Raw genomic sequence first — 18,109 nt, forward strand, 5'->3', positions numbered from 1 at the left:
TCACAATGGTAGACACTGTGTGTTTATTTTCAAAAATAATTCTGAACAATAATGTTGGACTCTCGCGCACTCGCCGGTGACATCGCGCGATGTTTTTAGTGCTATGGCGTACCAGGAAGGGGAGACGCTTGAGTCTTGGCTCAGTGAGTGATTAATCCCATTTTATGAATTAAATAATATGGGTAATTAGCTAGATACATTGCTCCGGGTGACAGGGCAGTAAATCCGTTAGTACGGAAGCTGTCAGTGCGCTGATAGCCGCTTTCTAGCTGATTCACAGCTAGTAAAGGGTCCTGGTTGACAGTCTACTGTCTGCTACATTAGCAGGGTGGGTGGAGAGCTATAATAAACACTGTCTGGGTTACATTTACCAGTGACAGGCAACTCAGTGTGTGCAGTGATTGTTGAAGCACTATGGATAGTTGTTCCTCAGTTACTTACAGCTTAATACTTGCAGTTTTTGGACAGAAAACAGATTCGTCTGTATACAATGAACACTAAATCAGATATTACAAGGAGGAAGAATGATAACAATTACTGCATTGTTATGTTGATCACAAGATTCACTGGGAGCCATATTCACAGTAGGATGTGATGCGCATTCATGTGCATTGCACAGCATAATGCTCCTCAAACACACCAGTTAAGTGAGTGTAAATGTCTTTTAACAGATAAAGCCACCCATCCAACAAACAGACAGGAGGACTGGGAGTACATCATAGGCTTCTGTGATCAGATCAACAAGGAACTGGAAGGGTATGTCGGTGAAATATTCAAAAGCCATTTTTTTTGTCACTTCAGAAAAAGCTTCTCATGTGGAATTTGTTCTTGCAGTCCTCAGATAGCTGTAACACTGCTCGTCCACAAAATCCACTCACCACAAGAATGGGAAGCTCTTCAGGCTCTGACAGTAAGAAATACTTCACCTAAATGTCAACAAGCACCCCTTTTTAGCAACTACTGAAGCAAACACTTTGGCTTAATGACTCTGTGTACAGGTATTGGAGGCATGTATGAAGAACTGCGGGAGACGGTTTCATAATGAAGTCGGAAAATACAGATTTTTGAATGAGCTGATTAAAGTTGTATCTCCAAAGGTGAGCACTTTCCAAATAGGTTCATATTTCATGTAAATGAAACGTATGCTGACTGTATGTCGTGCTGTCCAGCCTCTTTTTAATCAATCACCTCTTTCCAGTACATGGGTGACAGTGCACCTGAGAAGGTGAAGATGAAGATTGTAGAGATGCTGTACAGCTGGACAGTGGCTTTTCCAAACGAAACCAAGATCAGCGAAGCCTACCAGACGCTGAGAAGACAGGGTGTGTTGAGATGATTAACATAATGCATGTGAAAAGACATCCGCCTCAAAGGAAGCTTACTAATCCAGTCCTCACGCTCTCCCATCAGGCCTCGTGACGCGTGACCCGGAGTTACCGCTGGACAGGACTCTGATTCCTTCTCCTCCGACACGACCTAAACATCCGGTGTTTGACAACGAGGACATGGGCAAGGTGAGAGATTGAAGGAAAACAAATTCAACCAGGCTGTTTAAATGTGAAGTAACTCAAAAACATAGCTCCTCTCTAAATAACTCATGTTTGGCTCTTGATGAAAGAAATTCCTATGAAGTGAAGGCCACCATCACCAAAGGTGTAGCAGAATCATTTATTCTAGGTGAAACATGGTCTGTCCATTTATTAGTAAATGATGCATTTCTACTATTGCAAGCAAACTGATCTTTAAGTGTGTGTGTGTGTGTGTGTGTGTGTGTGTGTGTGTGTGTGTGTGTGTGTTTAGCTGCTTGCTGAGCTTCTCCGGAGTAAAAATCCAGAGGACCTCCAGGAAGCCAACAGACTAATCAAAAACATGGTGAAAGAGGTAAGACATGTCAGAGTTCCTGCCAGTGATATTATTACTATGATGTTTCTCATATATGACATGACCTTTTTTATGTGTAGTATAAAGTACACTGTGTCCGTTGTTTTTGTTAGGATGAGGCACGAGTGCATAAGGTTACAAAGCGTATACACACGCTGGAGGAGGTAAACATCAATGTCAAGTTGCTGACGGAGATGCTGTCCCACTACAACAAAGACAGCTCCACTAACTCAGACAAGGAGATAATTAAGGTGTGTGTCCGTGCACTCACACACACACACACACACACACACACACACACACACAAATGAGATGGTAAACTTTAATGAATCTTTAATTTAATACTTGGAAGAAACTGGAATAGTTTCTTCTCACAGCAAACAAGGAAACAACAGATGTAGTTATATTTGGGGAGACAAATCAGATCAGATCAACCCAGTTCGCTCTGCACAGCAGTATTAGAATATATTTGATGGTGAACTACATGCAACAGTAAATCATTGTGATAATATTGTGTTGTGTCGTCACTTAGTAAGCTGATAGGTACATCGCTTTTATTCATGTCCTTTTCTATACAATTTAAAACACCCTCTTGTACCATTTGATTTTGGTCTAGTGTCTAATATTGACACTGGGCTTGTCTGAAATCAACCAATCAGCTCCAACTCAACTCTAATCCAGAATTGCAAAGTGAAATGTAAACTCTTATCGTCCTGATAAGGTTCAACTGGCACACACGTCATTTCATCTCTTAATGATGCAATCAAAGGCAGTCAGAGTGGTAAACAATTACTATTCTCTGTGCACTTTACAACCTGACATGATTTAATTGATTTTATTCGACAATACATTTTTTTTTTTTTAAATACAGGATATAGACTCCACGTACAATTTTTCAGAAATTGTCAAGGATAACACAAGAAAGCTAGTATGCTTGTTTCCATTGTGGTCGTTGATGGAAGGGGGTACAAGGATAGGCGTCAGCAAATAATGAACTTTATGGCTCATACATGCAAAAACACTAAATACTATATAACAGAGACACAATAAGGGAAAAAATACATGGGTGGATCTGTCCACAACACATCTCAGCAGTGTGTGAGATGATAATTTAATCTAACCTGTCTCCACACCGCTTTTTACAGCATTTTTGAACCTGCCCACTCCATCAACGTCCTTCATGACTTTGGGTAGCTTATTTCCCAGAACAGCTGCTGAGTATAAAAAGGTCTGGCGGTTTTGAAGTTCAACATTTTTAGACATATGGTCCTCAGACTCACGAGATCTGAGTAAGCATAACTCATATCTTAGTTCACTGTTGACAGGCACAAATAAGAGCCTTAGTTATGTCTCATATTTGTCTGAAAACATTAGACCGTGACCATGTTGTTTAGTGATTTTATAGTGTTTTACAAAATTGTATTGTTTCAGAAATATTGTTTGGATTCAATGGGTTTTTTTTTTGATCATGTAAAGTTATAATATGTTTGCATTGTGATATTTAAGTCAATAAACTGACTTGACAGCTGCATTGATACTGTACATCACCACCTTTGTATTTCCTCTCAGGAACTCTACGAGCGGTGTGACAAGCTGAGGCGTGCTGCTTTCAAAATGGCCACTGAGACAGAGGACAATGACGGCAGTTTAGGTTTGCTAGTTTGGTTCTTTTTCTTTTTATCTTTCTATCTTTATCCCTGTCTTCACATTTGGATCATTTCATTGTGTATAATCTGTAACCTCTGACCGTTGGCTCCTCAGGTGACATCCTGCAGGCCAGCGATGACCTCTCCAGGGTCATCAACTCCTATAAGAAGATTGTTGAGGGGCAGCCCATCAACGGCGACAGTGAAGAGCCTACAGCTGGTCACAGTGAGAGTGGTGAGAGATATTTTTTAATTAATGTTTTTGCATTTTACATGAAAATGTGGTTACTTTATGTTCCAGATATCCTGCCATTGTGTAATTAATTCAGCTGCTGCGATCAATCTTCCTCGTTTTGTCACTCAACAGAGACCACAGATACACTGATCGACCTTGCCGGCCTTGACACTCCGAGCCCCCCTCAACCTGCCGCCCCTCCCTCTCAGCCCTCAAATCCTGTCTCCACCAATCCCATGGCTTCCTCTATCCCTGTCCTGCCTCCTCCTCCCAAACGCCAGGCTGGCTCCCATGGCAGTCAGAGCAGCAGCCCGAGTCACCCCCCCCTCGACAAGGCCTCGGCTGCACTCTCTCTCCTCGATGACGAGCTGCTGTCTCTAGGTAGTGCATCCCCCATTGTGACTTATCGAGTTAAAGGAACAATTCGACAGTTCGGCTCTGTCCAACGGTATCAAAATCCGCCTACCAGCACCTTTTAAAGCTCACTAAAAAACACGTGATATCTCATTTGTTTCATCCAGAGCAGTAACTTCCCAGAGTCTCCACTGGTTGCCTGGCAACTGCTCCCAGCCAAGCAATATAACCATATATAACCTCCCGTAAAATTGCAAATTTTTGTTTTTACATTCCGGTTTATGTATGGATTAAACAAAACGAGACATAATGTGTTAGTCAGCCGATTTGATTAAATTAAAAGGGAGCCAGGCTAGCTGTTTTCCCCTGTTTCCAATATTTAGGCTAAGCTAAGCTAACCATCTCCTAGCTGTAGCCTTATATTTAATGGACATATATGAGAGTGGTATCAACCTTCTCATTTAACTGTCCGCCAGAAGGCGAATAAGCGTATTTCTCAAAATGTCGAACTATTGGTTTAATATAGCAATTTCCTTGATGTGGTTTGTGAGAGTACTAGAAAGAAAATCTGTATTAAAGATAAAAGATTTTCTCTCTTTTGATGATACAAATGCCCGTACCTTTTTTCAGGACTGAACGACCCCCCTACCTTTCTGAGCAGCCAGTCAAAACCCAAGTTGAACGAATTGTCCAATCAGTGGACTTCCTTGCAGGTACATCTAAAATTGTTTGTGAGCAACCTTAACCAAACCGCAGCTTGTTAGTCAGTGTGTCATGGGTAAAGGATCTTGTCTCCATATGTCCTCTGCAGGCTCCGGCTTCAAGTGTGGATATGTTTGGCAGTCTAGCTTGTTCAGGTCCAGTGGCGCCCCCAGCAGAACCAGCTGCTGCAACACAGAGTCTCCAGAACCTGCAAGACCTGGCCATGATAGGATTTTCAGATCACAAGAGGTACAGAGTCATCTACAGTGTTTTTCTCTCCACCTTCTGTAATTGGAAATCAGTACTAACAATTTGAATAATAGCAAACACAGTGTATTTTCACAGCATTTTCTCTTATTATGCCCCTGTTTGTAGACATTTTTAATTGTTGGTGCTCTTATTTGACCAGTCTGCAGTATTTTATGGTCCCATAGCGATCCATCAAGTGTTATTTTCAGTTTGTCCAGCCAGATGATGGCCAGAGGAAGTAGCTTTGGGATGCCTGCAGCAGCACCTCCCCTTCTACCCCGGCAGGGCTCTCCCTCCTCACCCTCTCTTCTCCAGGGTACAATGCCTGGCTCTCCCGCTCTGTCCCATGCCAAGGCCCAGAGCCTGGGCTCGGCTCCGGGCAGCCCACTGTTCCGCTCTCTGTCCCCCTGCCACCCTCCCCTCCAGGGAAGCCCGGCCAGAGCCACAGACATCTCCCTGAGCAATGTGCATGTCCCTCTGGAGGCCATCAGACCAAGTAAGGACAGAAGGGGGGGGGGGCAAGGAATGATGGGCTTGACTGGTTAATGGAATGACAAATGATAAAAAAAAAAAAGAACAAGAATACATAGCTGAATGTAGACTCTTTGAATAGCTCATGTCTGCCTGTTCCTGATTGGCTGTGCTCTGTCTGTCCTCAGGTAAAGTGCTGCCTGTGACGGCCTACGATAAGGACGGTGTTCGCATGCTCCTCAACTTTGCATCTGACTGTCCCCCCGGCAGGCCTGATGTGTTGGTAATGGTGGTGTCCATGCTCAATACAGCACCCCTGCCTGTTCACAATGTGGTACTGCAAGCTGCTGTCCCCAAGGTAGAGTTATTTACTCCTCTGTTCAGTCATGTGTTTTGTTTTCTTTTATTTGCTGTGTTGTCATTGCGTAAGCTTAAGGGTTTTATTAGCTTTTTCCTCAAACCGTTAATGAACATGTTTTTTTGTTTCCTTATTTTTCATGGGCAAAATCTATATGAGACTGTAGTTGTGATTAAAAACTATACAAGGATCAACTTGACTTGATCCATGCTCTACACAAACTTTTTCACACCATACACCTCATGTACTAATGTGTCTACATAATCACTAAAATAATATAATATAATATATAATATATATAATATAAAATAAATATTCACATTTTACAACATATTTGTTGTTATTTGAGAGAAATTTTAACGTGGAACATGTAGTAGTAATCGAGCGGGGTGCCCTGGTGGCCTAGGGGTTTAAGGCACCACAGATAAACGCAACGTCCCAGGTTTAAGTTCCACTTGGGATCTTTGTTGGGCCTCGTGCCCCTTCACTCTCCTCAAGTTCTCATCTCTCTGCTGTCACCTTGTTAAAGGGTAGGTTCACATTTTTTCAAGTCTGTCTTTAAACAATACTGCCATTATGTACATTGTAAGACTAACTGGTCGCTGTAATCATTCCTCCTCTCCATACTGACTGTGAAGAGATCCTGTCGGGATTTAAAGTTAAGTGATGGGGGACAAAATCCACAGTCCTCGTTCAGGTTCAGGCACAGGGTACAGGTAAGGCTTCAGGAGTCTAAGTTAGTCAAATCAAATGAGCGTCTTCCAGATTTACAAGTCTTTTTAGCGCAAAATTGACTTTTTGTGTTAATATCCCTCGGCCACCCTCAGCAAGGAAACACTGTCGGTGGAAACACAAAGATAGACTTGAAAAATGTGAATTTCTCTAAATCCTTTAATAAAGGCATTAAAAATACAGTGCTCTTCCTTTCATCCTCCACCAGTCAATGAAGGTGAAGCTGCAGCCTCCATCAGGAACAGAACTGGCACTATTTAACCCTATCCTACCTCCAGCCTCTATTACCCAGATCATGTTGCTGGCCAATCCAACAAAGGTAGGTGACATAATAACACTTAAGGACATAAACACACAAAACAGTCAGGCGGAGAAAAGTTGTAGACAGATGCTGATAAAGCTTAAAGATCTTTGTGTGTGTGTGTGTGTGTGTGTGTGTGTGTGTGCGCGTCTTCACAGGAGAAGGTGCGTCTGCGCTACAAGCTGGCTTTCTCACTAGGAGACCGTCTGGTCAACGAGGTTGGAGAGGTCGACCAGTTCCCCCCTCAAGAGACATGGGGACATCTATAGCAGTGCGCAGGCCTGCTACCACTCAGCAGGGACAGACTGGTCCATGCTCCATGAAGGGTTGTGTGTGTGTGTGTGTATTCACATCCATCCCAGAGAGAAAGGAGGGGAAATTCAGCTGCACTCTACCTTTCAGCTTCACATTCCTTATAGTTCATTTGTTTGGCCATTGTTATTACTGGCAGTGAGAAGCCAACAGCAGACACTAACGTTTTATTTATACAGTGCTTGTGTACTTTTCTGCAGATAGCTAACAAACTAAAGATATACACTGGAAAGTAAAACAGCCATGGTGTTTACAGGTCAATGGTATTGAGATAAATATTCTAGTAGATTTTCCCCAAGATAAATGTAATAGATTTGAATGTACTATAAATAATCAGTGCATTAGAGCTCAGACTGACAGGATGCATTGCAGCATAACAAAGTATTTTAAAAGAAATTAACCTCTAAGTTAACAGAGCCTAAGAGACAAACAGTTGAGCTTTTTATTTATTCTTCTGGCTTAGCCTGCAGAAAATATACTTGAATATATCCAGAAATGGGATCTAGTAGATGATTTAGGATGGAGTTAAACTGGATCTGTTAAATGCAGCTGTTAAAGTACTGTCACATAGTCATTGCTGCAGGAAGATAGTTGACTGTAATGTATTTATTACATGATTATTTCAGCCATCAAGTAACTTGTGTTTTCAATTGCTCTAGCTAATTTAGCCCCCTTTTAGATTAGTGGACCAACAACATTGTGCTGTAAAGGCAGCCAACTGCACTTTACATGGTAATTTTTAATTATGAATATGTCGTATGACTTAAGTCCACTGAGTCCAACTCTGGTTTTATTTCATGGATCAGTTTTTTTCTTTTGAAAATAAATGAAAGGTGATTTGCACAGATTGTCAGATTTGTTCTGTATTTAAACATGTTTACTAGTGTCAGTATTGGGAGTATTTTTGTCACATTTATTATTTTATGTTATAGTATTTTCAGTGCATCACTGAACCTAGAAAATGTGAACTGAAAAATCGCAATTTAAATTAGGTAGTTTGAAAGGGAAATCTGTCAGCAGGCAGATAACTTAACAGTGTGCAGCATTGGGATGGAGTGGAACTGTGCTGTGAGTACATTTTAATGAATCAGTCCACCCGATCCTCCCTTAGGTCCCTTTCTCTGGTAGTCCTCAACTCAATGTCATGGGATGTACAGAAGTGTGTGTGTTTAATGTACATAGTATGTAATGTACCTATCGTTTGTTATATGACAAGTCATGTGAACGTGTGACGTGTAGATTTTGGGAGAGTGCTAGGTCTGTACATACTGTATGATGTGCCATGTGTTCGCTGCATGAAAAAATAAATATTTCTTTCAATGGATGTCTGATATTCTGAGGGGTTTTTAACCCATCAAATACAGGATTACATTATTAAAAGTCAGATTTTAAAACAATTTACATCATGAAAACTGTTTTATTATCAAAGGGCACATTTTGTTTACTTGAATTTTATATACAGTACAAAAATTGCAAAAGACAAGCTTTCTTTTCTTTTTAATGTCACCATTCATGCGTCCACAGTTCCCTCTTTGACTATAGCCATAGCCAGATTCCTGGCCAGAGCGAGTCTCAGGAGCTCCACTTTGGTCAGCTCTATGTCTTCATCCTGAAATGACAAATACAACAGAGCAATGATTGTAGAGCTGGTTTCACATTCCTTCATGCACATTCACGAACAGATCTGCACCCCAGATTATAAAAGAAGAATAGTGCCAGTAATGCGAGGGAAGCCTGGAACGGACTTAACGTTATGATGGGTATGGAGGGGGGAAAAAAAACAAGAAGTCCTAAATAAAAGGGTATCTTTTGCTATTGACCTGAATCATTTTTATTCTAGATTTGATAACCCACCTAGTTCTAATTTAAATGATAATGATAACTTTGACAACTCACTAACACCACAGATAACGCCATAATAGTACTGACAGAGGCAGAAGCAGCAGCCAGTCTAGCTAGAATCAAACCTAGTAAAGCACCTGGACCTGATGGTCTAAAGGGTAGACCGGTTGCACTGACCAGCATCCTATGTAAATATATGGAGAGGGTCATAGTTTATCATCTCTCAACATCAATGGTTTGACCCACTTCACTTTGCATATAAGAAGGGTCGAGGTACTGGAGACACAACATTGACCCTGATGAATACTGTTAGCAAACATCTACAGCAGTCTAAGAGTTATGCCAGACTTTTATTTATAGATTTTAATTCATCTTTTAATTGTTTGCAGAAACATACTCCGATTAAAAGGCTTTGTGACATTATCACCAACAGCCACGTCTTATAGTGGATTAAAGAGTTCCTCACGGATCAACCACAGACTGAGGTGCAGTGACATTACCTCTGATACAGTTATCCTGAATACAGGTGCACCTCAAGGCCGTGTGCTCTCACCTGTTTTGTTTTCACTATACACTAATGAAATGCAAATTATTAATTCAACCTGCCAATTGTTTAAATATGCTGATGATATGGTGTTAATCGGTCTACATATTTCCACCATATTGATGAGCTTAGTAAGTGGTGTGAAGATGGTGCCCTTTATATTAACTGGTGAGCTGGTTATTGTGAGTCACCACAATGCCTGTCATTATTTTCTACCTGTTCTGATTAATGACCAGCCTGTTGAAGCAGTAGAGGAGTTTAAATACTAGGAACTTTTTTTAATGCACTTTAAGTTTTACAGCCAACACAGAATACATATTTTTTTAAAAGCAATGCAGGGCTTGTATCTAATCAGAAAATTGGATTCATCTGATATAAGCAAGAACATTTTAGAGACTGTTTACAGTTATTGTTTTCTGTACTGTGCATGTTGTGGTATTTATTAATGCCTGTATTGTGATTTACTATGATGTCTTTCTAGCCAACCTCTGAAGCCGAAGGCAAATTTCCATATTTGTGGACAATAAAGATTATTATTATTCAGACTGTAGCACCAAATTTACATCAACACCAACGAAATATTAAGCACTTATGTCAACAGCAGCTGCTGAGACCATTTTTAATGGGGGAAATAAAATGTTGCACCAGCAACTAAAAGCTAGTTTCTTAGGCAAACAATGAACACCATCACCTGAGCAGGATTAAGGCTTTGTGAGGAGAGGCCTACCTGCATGGGCCTGTCTGTGCCGGGAGCTGTGGTGTTCAGTGAGGAGGTGAGCTCCTCTAAACAGAACATCAGCTCGTGGGTTTGTTCTGCTGAGAAGATCACCTAAAAGTTCGACAACAAAGCCACGTTTTAGTTAAAACAGTGCACAGACCAACTTCTTTGCGAGCATTGCAGTTCCTCTTTTGTTAACGATTTCTGTGTCCCCGAATCCAACATAATAATGTGGACTGCAAAGTTTAGCACGTAAAGTTTAAGTCTGCACCATGAAAATACTCGACACTGTAGTTTATTTCTGTTTAGTACAACATGAATGACATTAAGACTAAAGTATACTTTATCAAATTAATTTTGACAAAACAATGCAAAAGAAAACATGATCCACTCTAAGATTTAGTCTTGAGACTAGTAATTGAAAATGCATGATCATGATTGGACACAGACATGCGCTGAAGTAAAGAAAGCAATGCACAAAGACAATTCCCAGCACAAATAAAAAGATACATGGGTGAATCTGCTGTAATTCAGCAGCGGCTGCAGAGGAGAAATTTTTATCAGACTAAAATCATATGCTGTTTTATTTGAAGTGACTGACTAAACTGAATCAATTATACAACTAAAATCTGATCACACTGAGTCTGATAACTATTAAAACTTGATGTGGTTGAATGTCAAAAAAACTGGGCAGAAATTGAATTTGCAACTATTTTGATATAATCAGTCAATCAATCTTTTATGTTGTTTTTCAAGCAAAAATTCCAACGTTCATTTGAAAAAATTGCAGTTTTATTGTACCTGCAGCAAAACATTAATAACAATTTAATATTTTAATGTAACTTGGTTATATATCTATACTGAACCAAGTATCTTGTGATTATAATGATAAAAATTTTCTCCAAATCCACAGTAAACTGAACACTTTGTGGTGACTGACCTCTTTCTGCTCCAGCATCGGCAGGGCGTCGGTCAGCAGGGTCATCCAGAAGCTTCGGGGGGCGATCTTGGCCATCATGAGGGAGAGGAGCAGCTTAGCCGCCTCACTGAAGCGCTTCTCTCCGTACAGCTTGTGGAACTCACGGTACTTCCCTAGAAATGAAAAGAGAGCAGAGTTTTCAGACTGCAACACTGGCCCGTGTTAATACTTTTTGATCACTACCAAGCTAATGCTGACATAGACATAAACGTGCTGTTTGATAACTTTCACCTCCATGAATTGTTCACGCTCTTATTTACATTTAATCTGCTTTTACTAAACTGTTTTTTGTGTAATTTCTTAAAAAATATAGAGATCTAACTGACAGCTTTTAATAGAGTTTACAATTAGTCATAATCTATAAAAAAGCCATTTCTTTAAATGTACTGTACTTGTATCATAACTTAAGGTTTTTATAAATGGTTCATCTCTTTTCACTGACATTCTTCCTGTAAAGCACGCTGTCACATGCTGTTGCATTAGGCAGTACATAGCTTTATTTATAACTCTGCTACCAATGCTGCAGTGTGTGTGTGTGTGTGTGTGTGTGTGTGTGTGTGTGTGTGTGTGTGTGTGCACTTGTACTTGCTACATAGTGAGGACTGAAACACGTTTTTGTACCAATAGTGTGTGAACATTTTTGAAAAGTGAGGACATTTTGGCCGGTCCTCACAACTTCAAAGGGCTGTTTGAAGGTTAAGACTTGGCTTTAAGGGTTAGGTTAGAATTAGGTTTGGTTAGGGATATGTGTGTGTGTGTTCCTTGTTCATACCAAGGAAAGTAAGCCTGTCGCTGAGCAGCATTGCTGGACCCAAGTTGTCTATCAGGTCCAAATCAGAGAAGGTCCCTCTGGCGCAGTAATCCTGTAAGAATCTGACACACAAACACACACACTTTTAAAACCACTTGGAAAGAAACAACCTCACAACAAAGTGCTTTCACAGGGAGACCAGCAAGCTATAATTTATCTGAGATCTCAAATAGACTACAATGCTTGATTTTTATTTTAATTTTTTTAAATCAACCTTCTTTTTCCTGTTGTGTAAAAGACCTCCCCAGAATACAAGATATCCGCCCAACAATGGACAGATCCGACAGACATCTTGAAGAATAAGTGCGCTGTTAAGGGAACTAACCTCTCTGAAATGAGGGTGGCAAACGCAGCGTCTTTGGCCCTGATGCTCCAAGAGAGAGCAGAGCCCAGTCTGTTGTTCCTCAGGGCCCGCATAGCCATGATCTTACAGATACTCCGCACTGGATGAGAAATTAAAAGGTTAAAGTTCCTACTGCACTGGAAAACCACATAACTATATTAATGTCTGTGTTTGTGACAGACAGGTGGATACCAGAGAATGAGAGAAGGACTGAGAAAGAAAAGTGCTACCTTGCTCTGACATTTGCCTCTGCTCACAGATCCTGAGCACCTTGAGGGCTTTGCGCTCCGTGTCTAAAGGAACACGCTCGATCTGCAGCTCCAGGTAGACACGGCCAAACTCTGGGCAGTGGTCAAAGTAGTCCACGGCCAACTGCCACAGACTTTACACAAACACAAACATCCTATAAGATGAGGAATTTGTAGAGGCCCATTACAATATCATGATGCTGCTGTCAGCTGGCTTGTATTTCACGACACCTTCTAGGGCACTGAATTCATTAATAGACTAAATGAGTAATCATAACAACATTATTTAATAGTAAAAACTAATCATCATTAGCAGCTCCAAAAGCTACATTTATACATACATCAAGACAGAACAAGTTTTCATACTTTGTTTAAATTTAAACCTTTAAACGAACAAAGTAATTGACTAATTAACAGAATTTTCATACCATAAGTAGAATAACCATACAGAGTCTTAGATAACCATACCTGTGATGAGTGAAGAGACCAGAAGCATATTCTAACAGGAGAAACTCTCTCAAGTTGGAGCCAAAGCTGAACACACACACACCAGAATGACACGGTAAATGTTAGACGAATAAAGTGTGCAATCTTGTTAACTCCAGATTAAAAGTGTATGCACAAACTATGTACAAACACAGCCAAACAGAGCCCTTACTGTAGATTGTGAGACTGGAGGAGTTTGCAGTGATCCAAAAGATCTGTCAAGTGGGCCACAAACCACCAGTTGTTGAGAGCAATGCTGAAGAGACACGTGGTGGAAAAATAAGGAAACAGTGTATTAAAAGAGTTCAAGTTTATAGACTATAGGCATAAACACATTTGTTGCGGGTTGTATATACTGTATATGTATGTATAGATGGATGTAATCCTGCACGTTACCTGCAGTCCTTGATAACCTGATGGATGTCAAACTCAAAGGCAGCCAGTAAGATGCTGTCCAGGGGCTCTGGGACACTCCTTGAGTCCAGAAACATGGTCATGCATGACTGCAGCGCGCACACACATGCGTGCACATACACACACACACGCACAGAGTAAATAACAGGAATGTAGCAGCAGTGAGTATGAATGCTGAGTGGTGCAGCAGCAGTTAGTGTAGTGTACCTGTGCATAGTAGTGTAACTCAGTGGGTTTGACTGTGGGGTGGCTGAAGAGCAGTCTGGCGACCAGGAAGTGGTACCAGGTGCTCAGCAGTTCCTTATGCTCCAGCAAAGTGTCTTCATCCCCCACTAGGATCTAAAAATAGTAGGTAAGTATAGGTTTATGTAGGTAGGTACAGATTTATGGATAACTTACACAACAAAACTTCCCATTGCAAATAGAGTATACTACAGATATCATTTTACATATTCAGTATATGTAAGAAGTAGATGGACAGCAGATAGGGCTACTGAGGGCACAGGGTCACTGACCTTGCAGATGAGCTCCAGGTGTTGGTTGCTGGAAAACGAGTTGTCCTGCAAGCAGCGGCCCACTTCCTCATGCCAGTGTCTCCACTTCACATCAAACTCTGTCAGCGTCTGGTTACCACCAGGCTGAAGGATTATCGTAGAAAATTTAGAGGTGAAAGCCTCCATTGGTTGGTTTGTGGGCTAATATTTATCTTGAATTATGCAAAAGTCACCTCTGTGTTTTTTGAACATAAATAGTATGTTTGTATGATATCTGTGAAGGGAGGGAGGAGTGCCAGTCAGGAACTGGTGTGTCAGAAAGGTTGGACAAGATTTGAAGTGATTTGATCTTTTTTTATCCCCAGCATGAGCAAAATACAGAAGATTAAATGCTGTTTTGTCAGTAGCAGCACATTACATGTGTGATATACTTGAAATGTTTCTGAATTGTTTTTGGTCAAAGGAGTGCCTATGACTGCTTACTTACACACACTATCGGTGTGGATATCTTCATGGAAACTGCTAGCCAATTCATATTATTTCACACCACCACACATTATGCGTGTTAAATATATAAAAATGAATTTAAAAACAGGTTTACAACTGTATGCCAGCAGGTTTATTCATAGCACAGTAGGTTCAAATAAACAAAGAATCTGATGGATGTCAAACTCAAAGGCAGCACAATATAGCCAATACAGATTTTTTTATAATATCCCTTTATAAGCCACGGTACCAGTACTGCAGATCATCTTAGGACATCCCTAATTCTAATGATACTATTACGCCAAGAGGATGCATCAAATAAACGTTGTGGAGACACAATAAAATGAACACTGTGCAACATAATGGAATCTAATACAACAGCACTGCCAGCAATACTAGTTTTGTGAAGCTTATAGTGTTCAACTTTTTCTGAGACTACAGTATATATCGTAAAAAGAGGAGGTGATCTGACTCTATGGTCATTTTTGAAGCTGTAAATTGAGTCATTCTGCTGAATTGCATTATACAATAAGGTGCTACTTGTTAAGAAGACATCAAACATATGTGTGATTTCTGCACAAACTCTTCCCGGGGTACAACAGAAACAGGAAAAAAAAATTCCTCTACCATTTGTGTTTTCGAAACTGGTTTGTAATAAAGTGGCACCGATTAGCCAAGTACAATTATTTTGTGAATCTTTTCCACTTGATAAAATAAAATTTAATTTACAGCTGAGATCAAACTATGTGTGAACTAATTCTGGCTACCAAGAAGATAAAAACTATCATCTTGCCAAGGCCGACTAAAGCTACATAATATGATAAACCACTGAAGGATGATCTTACATTGTAGAAGGGCATCTTGCTGAGCAGAGTGTCCATCAGCTTGTACATGTTCCTGGCAGCAGGCTGCAGGGTGGCCTGCTTCACCAGCATCTGTCTGGCTTCTTCCAACCTGCCCTGCAGCACATAACTCACCACCTGCACAGCCCAGATGCAAAACATGTCATAACTGAGATTTCACACAAATAGAGTGAAATGATGACGATCAGTCTGTATAGTGGTTTGTAAAAGAGAACATTTCTGCTCAAAATCAGGGCTAGATGCACATTTATAGTTTCAGAGACATAAATGTGTGTGTGTGTGTGCTGCACCTACCACATCCCAGTAGTCACGGTGCTCAGCGGGGCTCTCACTTTGCAGCACTTCTCTAGCCTTCTCATCCACATCAGCCTTGTGTAACCTTACCCAGTCCAGGAGGTGGAGCAACAGGGAGCCAGCTGAGGTCACAGACAAACACACACTGCTCACCTGTTTGTTTGGGTGCTTTCATAGTCTCAAAGTTATAAAATGTATCTCAAAGATAAAAAAGGAGATCAACTAAAAGCACAAAGTCAAACTAACCAGGAGCAGCATCAATAAACAGCACTTCACACAGATTCCAGATCAGTTCTATGGCCAACAGAATAGACACCTGTCACACCAAACAGAGGCTGAGGTTAGCAAAATAATCCGAAAGTCAATTTCAGTCAAAAATGAATATGTATTCCTCTGCATTAGCACCTTAGTATTAATTGTCCCCTTACTTACTGTAGCTAATGAGTGAGTGTTTCAGTTTTCAAATAAAGTGTTCTTATTATAAATTATACCGTATAATTATGTGTTATATCATCACAATACCATTCAACTAAAAGATAATAAATGTTAATACTGAATTATTGCCTAGCTCTACTCCGAAACGAATACACAGATGGCATCCTGTATGTGCATTAGTCTACTTTTCACACAAGGATGTAATGTCTCTGCATGTCGTGGCACATATGCACATACAGTAGTAGTACATACCTGATTTCCATATTGCATGGCCACTCTTGTATCTTTTGTAGAAACTGCAGAAAATAAAAAAGGTAAATTTTGATTATGCCTGAGTAATCACATTGAAGACTAAAATATCAAAATAATACTATTAATACTAATTATTACAAAATTCTGACCTGCAACTTGCTGAAGCTCCTCCATACAGGCTCTTATCACAGATCTATAGTTTTTACTGATGCTGACAAATCTAAGGAACAAGACAGAGACAAATCATTATATGCAATAATTTATAATCATTTATGCAATTTATAAAGGTTTATGTCACTGAAAAGCAATAATGGGACATGCACAAGAAGAGAGGACTTGTCCATCAGGTTGCCTTACTGGGGTTTTTTGTTCTTGCTGGGGAGGTCCTCTCTAATTGTCTGCAGGCCAACAAAGATGTGATGTGACTCGTTGAAGAGTTTGCGTAAAATGGGGGAATATATGTCCTCATCTTTCCTGACCTCATGGATGAAGGAGCAGCCTGATCCTGTAGCACCTGAAAATACAGGACAGAAGACAATAAAAGAGTAACATTAGGCGAGAGAGAGAGAGAGAGAGAGAGAGAGAGGGCAAGAAAGTGTGAAAATTGAAAGAAATTGAATAAATAGCTACACATACCTGAAGCTTTGTAAATGGTCTCATGCACAAGGATATCACCAGGACCCCATGCAAATCCCAAATGCTTCCCATCACTGGCTGCAGGAATGTTCTGCATTTAAAAGAAGATAGATATGGTCAATACACTGAAATTATCCAGTAAAAGAGGTGATGGAAAGATTCAAATTTAATATCAACTCATTTCATTAAAGATTCAATTCAAGGTTTTCTGCAGTCAAGCCAAATTTCCAACTTCGCATTACTTAAACCCTGCTCATAATTCAAGTAGACTACTAATTTAAGTAGCCAACGATTACGTTAGAATACTTTCTAACTAGTCTTCTAGCATTGTTTGTACATGTTCTCACTAATATGACACTTGTGACATGTTTTAAGACGTATGTATTTCTGTTGTGTCTCACTGTTTTTGACACACGTTATAGTACTTTTGGTCTTCACATAATTATCCAATATAGCTAGATTAGACATTTAGCTATGTTGTTGCGATCATGTATGTACTATATACCCATGGTTGCGATACATGTTAGCTTGTTAGCAATGCTATTCAGTGGGAGAAATGACAGAAAACTAAACTATAGCGGTTACTTACGGTGATTGCCGGCTCAACGTCTACCTCCTCCATCAGGGAACAATATTACAAATACAATAAAATATCAAATGACTAACTATTCAGCTATAAACACTCCACGCCATGAACTACAGGTGCGGTGCTGCTTACGCGCCTCAGTCATTCGAAAGCCCTTACGGCGCATGTGTGATGACGTCACGGAAGGGCTGCCCTTCCTCCTGCCTGTTTTTCCGTCAGCTGTGTCTTTGGTTTGGCTCATGATGTGGTTTTGTCCCTACATAAAGATATATAACTAAAAAATACATGATTAGTAAATATATTAACACAGCTGATCAATAACTCTAAAGTTCTGGGGAACCAGGTTCACATACAAAAGGGAAGTAATGTAATTATCAAAATATGGGAATTGTTTTTTATCTGTTATCCATGTACAAACAAAGCATACACGGAATACA

At 40.2% G+C, this 18,109-nt stretch overlaps 2 protein-coding genes across 2 annotated transcripts; one reads left to right on the top strand and one right to left on the bottom strand.

Annotated features, from left to right (window-relative positions):
• Positions 1-4: 4 nt before the first annotated feature.
• On the top strand, positions 5-8,565 carry gga3b (golgi associated, gamma adaptin ear containing, ARF binding protein 3b). Its single transcript, XM_044182629.1, has 17 exons — positions 5-143; positions 672-756; positions 835-910; positions 999-1,097; positions 1,199-1,322; positions 1,411-1,514; positions 1,801-1,881; positions 1,995-2,132; positions 3,451-3,532; positions 3,643-3,762; positions 3,895-4,143; positions 4,747-4,829; positions 4,928-5,067; positions 5,277-5,563; positions 5,727-5,896; positions 6,837-6,947; positions 7,088-8,565. Exons 1-17 carry the CDS (start codon positions 104-106, stop codon positions 7,196-7,198), a joined length of 2,100 nt encoding a protein of 699 aa, XP_044038564.1. The 5' UTR covers positions 5-103; the 3' UTR covers positions 7,199-8,565.
• A 73-nt stretch (positions 8,566-8,638) lies between these two features.
• nup85 (nucleoporin 85) lies at positions 8,639-17,860 on the bottom strand. The gene is made up of 19 exons (XM_044182631.1): positions 17,676-17,860; positions 17,087-17,177; positions 16,808-16,964; positions 16,600-16,670; positions 16,451-16,494; positions 16,010-16,079; positions 15,764-15,885; positions 15,452-15,586; positions 14,142-14,264; positions 13,834-13,965; positions 13,609-13,715; positions 13,385-13,468; positions 13,195-13,260; positions 12,709-12,860; positions 12,461-12,578; positions 12,097-12,197; positions 11,286-11,437; positions 10,355-10,456; positions 8,639-8,850 (listed from the first exon to the last, which is right to left on the bottom strand). Exons 1-19 carry the CDS (start codon positions 17,706-17,708, stop codon positions 8,752-8,754), a joined length of 1,959 nt encoding a protein of 652 aa, XP_044038566.1. The 5' UTR covers positions 17,709-17,860; the 3' UTR covers positions 8,639-8,751.
• Between the last annotated feature and the right edge of the window lie 249 nt (positions 17,861-18,109).

Source organism: Siniperca chuatsi, linkage group LG21 (genome assembly GCF_020085105.1).
Source record: "Siniperca chuatsi isolate FFG_IHB_CAS linkage group LG21, ASM2008510v1, whole genome shotgun sequence".
Taxonomy (NCBI): Eukaryota; Metazoa; Chordata; class Actinopteri; order Centrarchiformes; family Sinipercidae; genus Siniperca; species Siniperca chuatsi.